Source organism: Centruroides sculpturatus, unplaced genomic scaffold (genome assembly GCF_000671375.1).
Source record: "Centruroides sculpturatus isolate CEXI.00-Female unplaced genomic scaffold, Cexi_2.0 scaffold1681, whole genome shotgun sequence".
Taxonomy (NCBI): domain Eukaryota; kingdom Metazoa; phylum Arthropoda; class Arachnida; order Scorpiones; family Buthidae; genus Centruroides; species Centruroides sculpturatus.
In genome coordinates, this window is record NW_019385921.1 from 71207 (window position 1) to 83598 (window position 12392).

The 12392-nt window shown below is 34.1% G+C and overlaps 1 protein-coding gene across 2 annotated transcripts in view; it reads right to left on the reverse strand.

Moving 5' to 3' along the window:
- LOC111612585 (protein C12orf4 homolog) overlaps positions 1–12392 on the reverse strand; it is a 97744-nt gene that overhangs the window by 35619 nt on the left and 49733 nt on the right. For both annotated transcript variants that reach the window (XM_023353815.1, XM_023353814.1), the window contains exon 4: positions 11548–11632. In XM_023353815.1, the coding sequence (XP_023209583.1) occupies positions 11548–11632 (85 nt within the window). The remainder of the gene's footprint in view (positions 1–11547; positions 11633–12392) is intronic.

Here is a 12392-nt window from a genome sequence, read left to right on the forward strand (position 1 = left end):
AGGTTGACTATTGGTGACTGGCTCTGCCATGTAGCTTGTTCGGAAACCAAGTTATCACATGCAAACTGAAGCAAGTATGGCATTTAAAATTTTGTTTGTAAGCAGAGGCATTCATAACCCAAGATTTGACTGTAAGAGAGTCAAAACATCTTTTATGTGGCTTACAGAATTGTGTTCATTCTCAAAATTTCATTCGTGATTTTTATTAAACTTTGCCACTTTCCATTAATTGCAATAAGGAATTCAAAAACTAACAAAAAACAGAGTTCTGTGACTTTGTTTTTGAGATAGAGTGTGGTCAAGTACCAAGTCCATGCTCCCTGATTCAATTGAGCACACCTAACAGAATGTAGGAAGCAAAAGAAAAAAGTACTGCATGCACCTAACAGAAAACAGAACAAAACACAAGAACAGAGCAACTGACACCAATTGCTCTGTTCTTGGATCACCTCCTGTGTCAACAAGTGTAAAAATCTGCTCTATGGAGTAGCAAATGTAAGAATTGTCTCTTCCATGTCTAGCAGGTGCAAGGATCACCTCTTTCATTCAGTCTCCAACTCAATTCTATTGAAATACAACAAAGTCATGAAATGTCCTAGTATTAATATGTATCTATTGTCATATCTTGGAAGAAATCAATGATTTTTCATAATTACATAATTTTATTATTGTAATTTTTTCACATACTTCATTATATTAAATTTACTGTTTTTATTTTTATGTACAGTACCCTAAATGTTATTTTGATCTAAATAGTTTTCAATTATTATGGCATATTGTCATCTAAAAAAATGGTTTTTTTTTTTTTCCTCTCAAGTTTATTAATTCAATGTTCTAATGTAACTCAACAAAATTCTTTTGTTCTGTTTTATCCTCCATCTTTACTACTATTCACCCCATCCTCAATTTTCCATATTAGTTGTAAGTTTAGTTTTAAGGATTAGTTACATAGTGAGATGTCTCACTGTGTAACTAATCCTTAAAACTAAACTTCTAAATGTCTTCTAAAGAAAGCTGTTGAAATAAAAATGGAGATAATACAGACAGATGTCTGTATTACCAGCTCCAAATTTAATTTAAAAAAAATCTCTCTTTTCATCCATGCTATATTGAAATTTTCAAGCTTTTTATCAAGGGAAGCACTGGTATATGTAGATTTTTAGCTGTTCCTTGATGAAAAAATATCTAACATTTACAATCTAAAAAAAAAAAAAAACTAAACCATTTATGTTCTTAATTGGATATGTTTGTCCAATTAAGATCAAATATTTTAAAATGAATTTTTTAAAGTTTTGGCAAAAAAAAAGCCTACAAAGAAAGATCAGTTATTAAAAGGTATTCCAGAATAGTAAAAGTGAATAAAAGGTGACTATTTGATAGACCTAGTCTTTAATTTAAACTTTTAATATTAATGACCATCTGAAAAAGTTTTTTTTAAAAGCTGGAAGTACTTTTTAGTTGCTGTGTAAGCCTGATAATAATCTGTTTAAGACAGATGGAGGTTTTGGGTTCAACTTCTCTTCAGACTGTTCTAAATTATATTAATTAATTAAATTATTATAATTATTAATTTTGTTAAGAGTTGACATTTACGCCTACCTCTAGTAGCAAATTATTTAATTTCTAATTACAGTAGAGCATTGATTATCCAAATCAATTGGGGACTGGGGTTGTTCGAAAAATCGATTTTTTGGATAACCAATTATGTATAAAAAAAATATATTAACCTATCTTGTGTTGAAATTCGCCGAAATCCTGGCACGTCCTTAAGTACCCTCTTGTGGTCGTGCCAGTGCTGCAGCTAAAACATGCACACCAACAAAAATAATATTGGAGTAGCCCAAGACATAGCCAAAGATTGCAGTGCCACAGTACTAGTGTAAATTTAAATTTGCCAACTGGAAAGCTTTCGGTTAATTGACGTTTCGGTTGATTGATATTTGGATAATCGATGCTCTACTGTATTAATTGTAGCATAAAATAGCCTGATTAATTAAAGCTGTTGTTTGGCTTATTACTTAATATGATTGATTAACCAGTTTATTTCAGTTGACTAATATTTTAAAGAATTCATTAGCAGTCTGGATTAATGTTTTAATGCAGTAAAATTTTTCTTGTATAAAATAATGAGAAATAAGCTTCCAGTTGTAATAGCTCTTGCTACTATTACAATTAACAGAAAAACAATACCTTGTTTATTTTAATTTACTAATACTTTTCATTTTAACACAACAATTTATGTGATATCAATTAATGTTAATGTTTTCCTGAAGAATATTTACTCTTTGTGAACAGATTACTTATGTGACAATGCTGAAGGGCCTCCCTATTCTTCGGCACCAATGATCGCTTGTGTGAGATCCGAATAGCCCCTGAATCTAAATGATAATTTAAAATTAAAGTTTAATTTTTGTAGAAAAATATTCTTTTGTTTTGGTGAGAAAATAACGGTTTTCTAACGTGGGAAAACTGATATAACAGCCACTTCCTTTGACGGAAGTATGAGCATCCTTTGTTTTTCCCTTATCTGTTAAAAATCTCGCCACGATGGGAATTGATGACCCCTCATTAATTCCCCTTTTCATCCGTTCACATGAAAGAATCCAAACATGCTGATTGGTTGAAAATGGAGAGATATAGTCATAGTTTGGCAGAGTTCGGGGAGTTCGTCAAGAGATCCCAGATGAGGAAGACGAAATCCATACAAGCTCCAGAAGACCAACGCCCTTAGTCGTATCCTATCGAGTTAATATTGAGTTAGAAACATAGAAGATTTATTTGAATAGTTGTGCCTATCAAGACCTCCCCATGAATAGAAGTGTGAGAACTTTAGAAATGAAATATAATCGACAAATAAAACAAAAAGAGGTCAACTAAAACAGGTTGTATGTTTATTAATGAATTGTGAGCTCTGTCTCTCGACATTGTATAAGTTAAGTGAGTCCGTTACTCTCTTGGCACGTCTAATTGGATTTATTTGTTGTAGTCATTCATTTATCTCTGAATATCTAACCATTTTTTCTTTTGTATAATCTAGTTTGTTTTTGGTTATTAAATTTTCTTTATTTTTGTCAAAGAAATGTCTCGTGTTAACTCTCTGAATCAAATCTACGGCATAATCACACGCGTGTTTATCCGCGTAATGAGAAGTAGATAAACTGGTGTCAATCCTGATGTAGATCCGAATCTCGTAATTTGGATTGGTTACAAAAGCCCTCCCGTTCAAAATCTTGACATAAGATCGGAACAAAAGATCCAAAACTAAGAGAACAGATTTCACTTAATCTGCGCCGAATAAGTGGTACCAACATCTTAACAGATAGATTGTATCCCCGGCTGATCTCACACTTGTGTGAGCGAACAGATTCGGGATGGAGTGAGACAGCACACGGGAAGGGACTCACGCAAAGACTAGGTCAACGAAACAACATTTATTTGTAAAGATATAAAACATTAGATTACAATAAGAGATTGGGATTAACAAGTAACTTAGGGTGAACTTAATCGAATTTTGCAGTATTAGGAGAGAGAGTTTACAGTGGTTCGCGTGTTGCTAAATACCTGGAGAAGCGAATGTCCACGTTCTTCTTCTTGTGGAGAAAGGTTATCCAAGGTTTTTTGTAGAGAAAGGTTATCCAAGGGTTCAGCATAAAACTATCCAATGTCCAGGACGATATCCAATTCTGCACTGACCCTGTTACTTATTGGAAGAAAAATCCGGGATGATGGCACTTCTCGAAGACTGGGCGACGACTGCCTATTTCGGCCTTTAGGTCGAGCGAGAACACATGGATTTCAATATCCATGTGTTCTCGCTCGACCTAAAGGTCAAAAGATTGTGGGAGTGCGTCGTTTTCATCGTCGTAAACGTGTAAGTTGAGATTTTCTCAGGTAGCTAAGGACAACAATTTGTGTACACATATGACGTAGTTGTTGATAAAATGGGTTCGTTAAAGGAAAATAAAAATGAGTTAAGGTTGGATTCTCACACTTATGTTAAGCAGGAAAATCCATATTTAATTTCAGTAGTTAAAATACTTTAAAAAATCAAAAGTTCAAGATTACATAAGAAAAATGTAACTTCAAAAGGATTTATACCTAGTTTTATTCCTCTCTTAAAGTTACATTTGCAAAAATGCTAAGCTATGGAACAATTCCAACTTATCAAGAATGAACAACAAATTCTGATTTCCAATAATGCAGAATGTTATTCAACAGATAATTGACTCAATATGTAAGAAACTTACTCTCAATTCAGATCTATCATTATTTTACTTTTCTATATGTATAGTACAATATACATATAGCAAGGTCTCACTTAATGTTTCATTATAATATTGTTGAGGAAATATAAGAATACAAGTAATCTGTAAGTCATTTACACTTGTTGTTACAACTTATCTACTTATTAAATCATTATACAATTAAAGTTGTATAATGATTTAATACAACTAAATTATTATACAACTAAAGTTGTATAATAATTTAAGTTTTCTTATTAACTATAAATTAAAATATAGTTATAGTCTATTTATTGTAAATTGACACCTATTGTAAACAAACTAAACACACCTTCCTTTGTTTATTGTGTGGGGTTTTAGGAAGGGGCCCTGGGAGGGGGTGAAAGGTTACGACCCTCGCTTTGCCCGTGATCTGTCAGGATGACACGAGAAAGCCTTTTCCGTATGGGGGTCGCGGTTTGCTGGACGCAAAGACTCACACAGAGACCGTATTTCTTAATTCAACGCATTTATTGTACTCAAAACAAAACATGCTTACAGTTGCGTGAGTTACACAGACAGTCCCTCGTACAGTGTCGAATCGAACGTTGGAGAGTTCCTTTCTTGTCGTAGGAGGCGGTGGTTTAACCGGTCCACACAGCACAATTTCTCGGGTTCCCGCAGTGGAAGGTGGATCCTCAGGGTAATCTTCGGTGAATTACGTTCCCGGGATGAAAGGAAAGGTTGATCCTCGGGTTGATCTTCTGTGAACACACTGGGACGGAAAGTTCAGTCCCTATTTCGATCACTCGTCTCGGTGCTTAGTCCGATAGTTCCTCTACCCGCGCTGAGCTGACCTGACGGTTACCTCCGACCTCCCTGTGTCCTTGGGACCTCGGGCTTTTATATTCTTTACCCTCCCGAAATCCCGAAGTTTTGGTTGGTCCGAATGTTGGTCCCTCTGCGCTTCTATTGGTCCTGGGTCTGTTGCCAGGGACGCGATTCGGGCCGAGGGGTCGCCGAGATGACCCCCGTCCGGGCCGTTCTCCTCCGGAGTCGAGTCAAGCCCTCTCCCGGATGACGGTCTCATAAATTGTCACCTAATGTCTATTTTTCGGTCCCGGAGAGGAGGAAGCTGTCTCAGCCATCGCCCCTCCACAGGAGTGTCAGCAGGACCTGCTTTGAACTCGATGTAAGGTGACCGTCCAAAGTTTCCCCGACGGTCGATCCCTCGATCGTTCTCATGATTGAAGACCGTGAATCTGTCAATTAGGACTGGAATGCGACAATTAAATCGTCTCGCACCCCGTTCCTTGGTCACACCGGTCCTATTTACGTAATAAGTCACCGATATATTGACTTTAGCTCGACAGCTGGTTTCCGTCCCAGGGGGAGTGTGTGGTCCCGGCCTCACAATTGGCTTAAACACCTACCTACGTGTTGTATCTCATTTGTCTGCAGGAAATTGTTCCTTGTAACAATAAAATCAATTCTACGAGATAAAAAGAATCAATGCTAGAAACTGCAAACAATACAATTAAGATAATAACCAAATTATGTTTTGTTCATATGATTTAGCCTATAGCAGAATTAGTTGTGTTATATTGTTGTAAAAAACTTAACTTGGCATTTGTGCAACAAAGTCTAAGAACATTTTTTGGTATCATTTGGCTGGCATAGCCATAGTTCATAAAAACAACACCCCAATACTGGTTAATATTAATCCAAGCTCCATTACTTCATAAAACCAAAGAAACAGCAATAGAAAAGAACTACTCACTTTGAAAAGCAAATATTTTTTGTCTATTTTTAAAAAGTCATCCTCAAGTTGGTGTTCTAAAATTCGAATTGCATGTTTTGGAATGGATCATAAATTTAAAGTAGTCGTCGATGATTGGAGGATAATTGATAGACACTGATTGGTGGAATGTTTGCATGTAGCAACCTGTGTGGAATGAGCTTCTGTTGAATTTATACAGGGTGAGTTTTTTATTGAAGAGACGATGAAATAATTTATTATTTTGGGAAAAGGTATAGACACAAGTTGTAGGGTTTTCAAGGGCCAATCAATTGGTGACCTTGACCTTCAAGGTCATCTGAGGGTCAAGTCTGTTTTTTTTCAATGGGAACATATATTTTTGACACTGGCAATGGAAAGAGCGGGAAATTTCATAACAGGATATACCTTTGACCTTATAGCCTAGATCAGTGGTTCTCAAACTTTTTTTGCAATGGAACCCTTTTACATTATTTGTAATATAATGGAACCCTTATTTAAATTAATACTTATTATAATAAAAGAAATATTTTATTTGAATCACACCATAAATTGGAATATTAAATTTTAGTGAGATGAATGCATCTGTTTTTTTAACGTAAGTATCCTCTGGAAATTTGGTTTTATGCTTGATAACTGGATTCTCATATCTGGGGCGGCATCCAGTCTGCTTCGATACTTAGTTTTCGTGCTAGCATATCTTGAAAATCCTGATTCACACCAATATGTCGTCGTAAAAGGCAAAAGTATTTTTATGGCCTGTTTGGATATTTCAGGATATTCTTCAAGTAGATTCCCCAGAATACATCTAACGGCACTTCTTCAAATTTAGCCTTTAACTGAGTATCGGATGTAATTTCTATTAATTTCTCATAATCCACTGACAGAAATCCTGTTGGTTTTTTTGTTACTGTGAATGGATTTTGTACCCAATAATATTCTTTGTACTCCAAGTTAGGAAAATACTCGGAAAGAGATGAGGATAAGCTGTTGAGATGATCTTTAATTTCGTCGAGTGTCTCTGCGTCTAATTCCATTTCAGACTCTTGTAGAAATTTAGTAAGAAGTGGAAAACAGTCAAAATTATCATGCTCTACTTCTGAAATCCAGTACTGTAATTTACGAGATAAAGATATCATATTATCTTGAGTTCGAAAAATGTTTGTTTCCTTTCTTTGTAGAGATAGGCATGTTTCATTCAACTTTGAAAAAACATCTGCTAAATATGTAAGTTTTGCTCGCCGTACATTATTTTTTAATCTGTTAGACTAATTAAATTTATGTTCAAGAAAGTAAAACTGCAATTCTTTTATCAATTCAACCATTCTCACCAGCACATTTCCTCTTGAAAGCCATCTTACTTCTGTATGTAAAAGAAGAGTCGTTTGATGGCTACCCATATCTTCACATAAAGCTTTAAATACTCTTGATTGTAATGGCCGAGTCTTAATAAAATTGATAATTTGTACGGCTTCGTCCAAAACTACCTTTAATGAAGCAGAAATTCTTTTTGTCACTAATGCGTATCTGTGAAGAATGCAGTGATTACTGCTGCAGTTTTTTGCAGCATTTTTTATTCTAGTTACAGCACCAGATAATTTTCCCATCATAGCCTTCGCTCCATCAGTGCACACTGAAATGCATTTATCCCAACCAATACCATGATTTGTTATATAATTATCAACACAATCAAATATATCTTTTCCTGTGGTATGAAGCTCTAAACTTTTACAGAAAAGAAAATTGTCTTCAATTCTTTTATTGAAGTCATATCTAACAAACACAAGTAGAATTGCTAGTCCAGTCACATCTGTAGACTCATCCATTTGCAACGTGTAAGCATCACATGCATGCAGTCGTGAAATAAGTTCGGTTTCAATGTCATCAGAAATATCAGCAATACGCCTCGACACTGTATCATTAGATAGAGATATAGATTCAACCTTTTGAGCAGACTTTTCATCAAATACACATGAAACTATATCTTTCAATATAGGTTTTATCAATGATTCACCGATAGTGTGTGCTTCGCCATGAAGAGAAATATGGTAAGATGCTTTATATGATGCTTCAGTTGCATTTTCATTGTCTGTTCTGCATTTCTTCACCATGAAATTTGAACTTTAGTAGTTTTATTGAAACTTTCAAGTTTCCTTTCAAAAAAAGATTTATCCTTATTTTTATAGACACTATGCCTGGTCTCCATGTGTCTTTGCAACTTTGCTGGTGCCAACAAACTGTTAGCTAATCTTGTGTGACAAAGTATACAAATGGCGTCTGGGGCTTCTTCATCACCAGTACTAGTAAAGCCACATGACAAATACTGAGGATCATACTTGCGTTTCTTTTTGCCTGGCTGCCGTTCAGAACAGGAAGGAACATATTCCGTGTTTTTTGAACTAGTTGCAGATTGTTTCTTTGCAAGTTCACCTTTTTCTGTATCTTCTTTGGATGTTGTTGCTTTACTAATCCTTTTTAACCACTGATCCATTGTAGGGCTTTAAAAATAGTAAAAATAATTTGTTGAGTAGAAGAAATGCTTACGGTAACAGTAGAGCAGCACAACCTTCCTGCACGTGTGTAACTAACCGACAAAGCCAGCCATCACCGGTGTTGCCAACTCTGAATAATCTAGTCTGGCAACACTTGCTGTCAGTGGGAATTCATTGATGTTATAAGATATGATATGTACCAATTTCTTATGTTATGATTAAATGTTGCTTTTCAATGTAGCTTTACGGAACCCCTGACCTTGCTTCATTGGAACCCAAGGGTTCCGCAGAACCCACTTTGAGAACCACTGGCCTAGATCAAAGGTCAAGAGTATTTTAAGGTTTAAATTATAAGCTGTTTCTAATGGGAAACCATACTTTTTATTACTGGAATAGGCAGGGATGTAAAAGTTATATTTTTTCATGACCTCATTACTTTGACCTTTAAAAACACTCACTACTTTTAGTACTAACCAGGAGTAACGATGTGGACATAGTAGTTTTCTGCTCCCTTTGGGGGTGCTTATTTTCAGTGAGTCCTCCTTGTCTTTCACTATTGTGGTGCTTGTTTTCGGTAAGTCACTTTACTTCTCATCATTGCTTGAGATGTTTGTTTCAGGGAAAATTTGATAACAAATATTCAAAATGACGCCCTTCCATTTTGATGCATTTGTTGAGCCGCATTTAAAATTATCATGTTTGAGATGACCTTTAGAGGTCAAATTTGGAGTACTCAAGGTCATGGCTTATTGTGAAATTTCCTGCTTTTTCCACATAAATGTAATTTTTACCTCCCTGTCTATTCCAGTAATAAAAAGTATTCCCATTAGAAAAAGCTTATAATTTAACGTTTGGATGACCAGGGTCCCGATCTGTCGTTACCCCCCCTTTATCATAAAGATTACAGGGTATCGATTAATCGTTACCCTAATAAAAATCGGTTCTAATGAAAATTTTTGGCAACAGATGCCACCACTTGACGGTAGTGTGTTGTCTACCATCTGTTTCACATATTTGTGTCCAGGTGGTGTTTTGTCGACTGAAAAATTTTTATTTAGCGATTTTTTTTTTAATTTAAATATTTTTTCATTTATTTTATAGCATATTTACGTAATAATATTACTAAAATACGTTTATTCATGCTATAATAAGTTTATTTAGTTATAATAAATCAATGTATGATAAATATTTAAATTGTGACCTTCAATTTTGATATTTATAAATTTTTTTAATTTTTTATTTTTTAATTAAATTAAAAATATTAGCACATCGTAAATGTATTACTACTGGTTTATATATTTATCACAATAATTTATATTATTGTTCAAAATAAAATGAATAAAGAATATTAGTTCGTAATATTCATCGATAGCAAAATAAAGGTTAGATTCCAAACAAAGGATATATTATAATCTGTGATAATTTTAAAACTAAAAATCGTACATTCATAAATGTTATATCGAATTGTACAGAACGATATTTCAAGTCGTTCTGGCTTAGTGCCAAGAACAAACTACTTAACTGGAGTATGTGAATTTTACAAAAATGTTGCAAATTTTCACAGACAGATGTCAAGTCTGAAATATTTTAATTTTTTTTTTATTAAAGTTTATATTTAAATGTATTTAAAAATATCGGATTTATAACTACAGATATTAATAAATGTAACGTAATTTTTGTCATATGAATATAACAATAAATTGATTTTTGGTGAATTTTTAAAGTAATAAAACATGTCTGACCTTGTTTGACCTATACTGCCCTTGGTCATTTTAAACAATAAACGTAAATAGGAGGCAGGGTTAACCCGGTCATCCAAACGTTAAACCTTAAAATAATCTTTACCTTTGACCTAGACCATAAGGTCAAAGGTATATCCTGTTGTGAAATTTCCCGCTCTTTCCATTGCCGGGATGAAAAATGTGTGTTCCCATTGAAAAACAGATTTCACCCCAAATGACCTTGAAGGTCAAGGTCACACCCAAGGTCACCGAATGATTGGCCCTTTGAAACCCTACAACTTTTGTCTATACCTTTTTCCCAAAATGAGGTCCAATTAAGTTATTCCATTGTCTCAAGATAAAAAACACCCTGTATATATTTTCCATGGGTTTGGGATTGTGCTAGCCTCTTTATAGTTAAGGGTTTTGACTTGTGGGACACTCTGTAGATCTCAATTAACTCCAGAATACTTTGTCTCACAAATGCAAAGTTAAGTTTTTTACAACAAAGCCGTTCCTTGGGAATCTGTCTATCCGGTGTCTCTATATGGTTGTGTTGTATCTTGATTTGCTTAACATCACAATTTCCAAGAATATATCAACAATGTTAAGTAAAGACTTGTTATACTTAAGAATAAGAAATGGCACCTTAACATTTAAAAAAAATTACTTAATCTTTAAAATATTGTTTATCATTGTTATTGTTTAAAATAAAAATAATAATAAAAATATAGCTAAGATTATAATATTCATTAATTCATAAATTAATTTATCAAAAGGTGCTAATGTTCAATTTTACAGTACCAAAAAAAATATTAAACTTAATTTTAAACAACTGACTGGTTATAATATTACAGTAGATCATCGTTTATCCAAAAGTCAATTATCTGAAAGAATTCCAGTCGACAAATTTAAATTTTTGCCAGTGCTGTGGCACTGCAATCTTTGGCTATGTCTTGGGCTACTCAAATATTTTACATTTTTGATACTAAATTAACTTCTGAAGTATAATTTTTTATTGTTTTTATATTTTTCAATATATTTATTTTGTTTGTACAAAATAAAGAAATAATTTTTAACGATACAATAGTCACGATTATTATTTTAAAAAGTTTACATTAGGCTTAACATTGACCAAAATTCAACGTGAAGTGACACTCAACAGAGAAAAATTTCAACACGGGATAGGTTAATATATTTTTTCATAAATAATCGGTTATCCGAAATATCAATTTTCCGAACAACCCCAGTCCCCAATTGATTCGGATAAACAACACTCTACTGTAATTATATAAGTTATATTTTGATTTCAAAGTAAAAGTCAGAAATAGACTTACTTAATTTTATTCAGTTTGTGTCTACACAGGTCTAAAACATCTGTCGATAATAGGCGTAAATTATGCATCACTTTCAATTGCGAACCTTAAAAATATATTTTAAAAATTTATAAAACAAATATTGACATAAAATCTAAAGTTATATAACAATTTAAGCTTTCTTAATAACTAGAAATTAAAATATAGTTAATCTATTTATCGTAAGTTGCCACCTATTGTAAACAAACTAAGACACATCTTCCTTTGTTTATTGGTTTAAACCAGGGGTGTCCAACCTGTTTGTTTCTCTGGACCACAAGTATATTGTGGTCGCGGCAGGATGGCCAAGCGGTCAAGGCGGCAGCTTACCACTCTGGGGAACCCGGGTTCAAATCTGAACAGGTTGAAAAATTCCCAGGAATTTTTCGGGGGTGGTCCATTCAGATATGTCAGGCCCAGTCCCTCACCACCCGGCAACCCCATTGTGGGCCCGGCCAAACCCATAATGGGCTTGCAAAAAGAGGCCCTCTTATTGCCCACAGGGCAGAAAGAGTAAAAAGAAAAGTACAGTAGAACCTCCATTATCCAGACCTCCATTATCCGGATTTTCGATTATCCGGATTGTTCAAAATAAAAATTTTACGAATTTGCTGATTTGCACTTGGCGAATTACGACACTGTTTATGTACTGTACGTGACGGAATGCATAACTTTTTTTGTTTCAACAACGTCTCACCCAGCACAGTGGTCGTAAACTCTTAAATATATTTTACGTAGTAATAAAAATATAACTTGACATACGTATTTATAAATAATTTATATTCAAATTACATCATTTCTATGACCAAGGGCGGCGTAAGGCATGG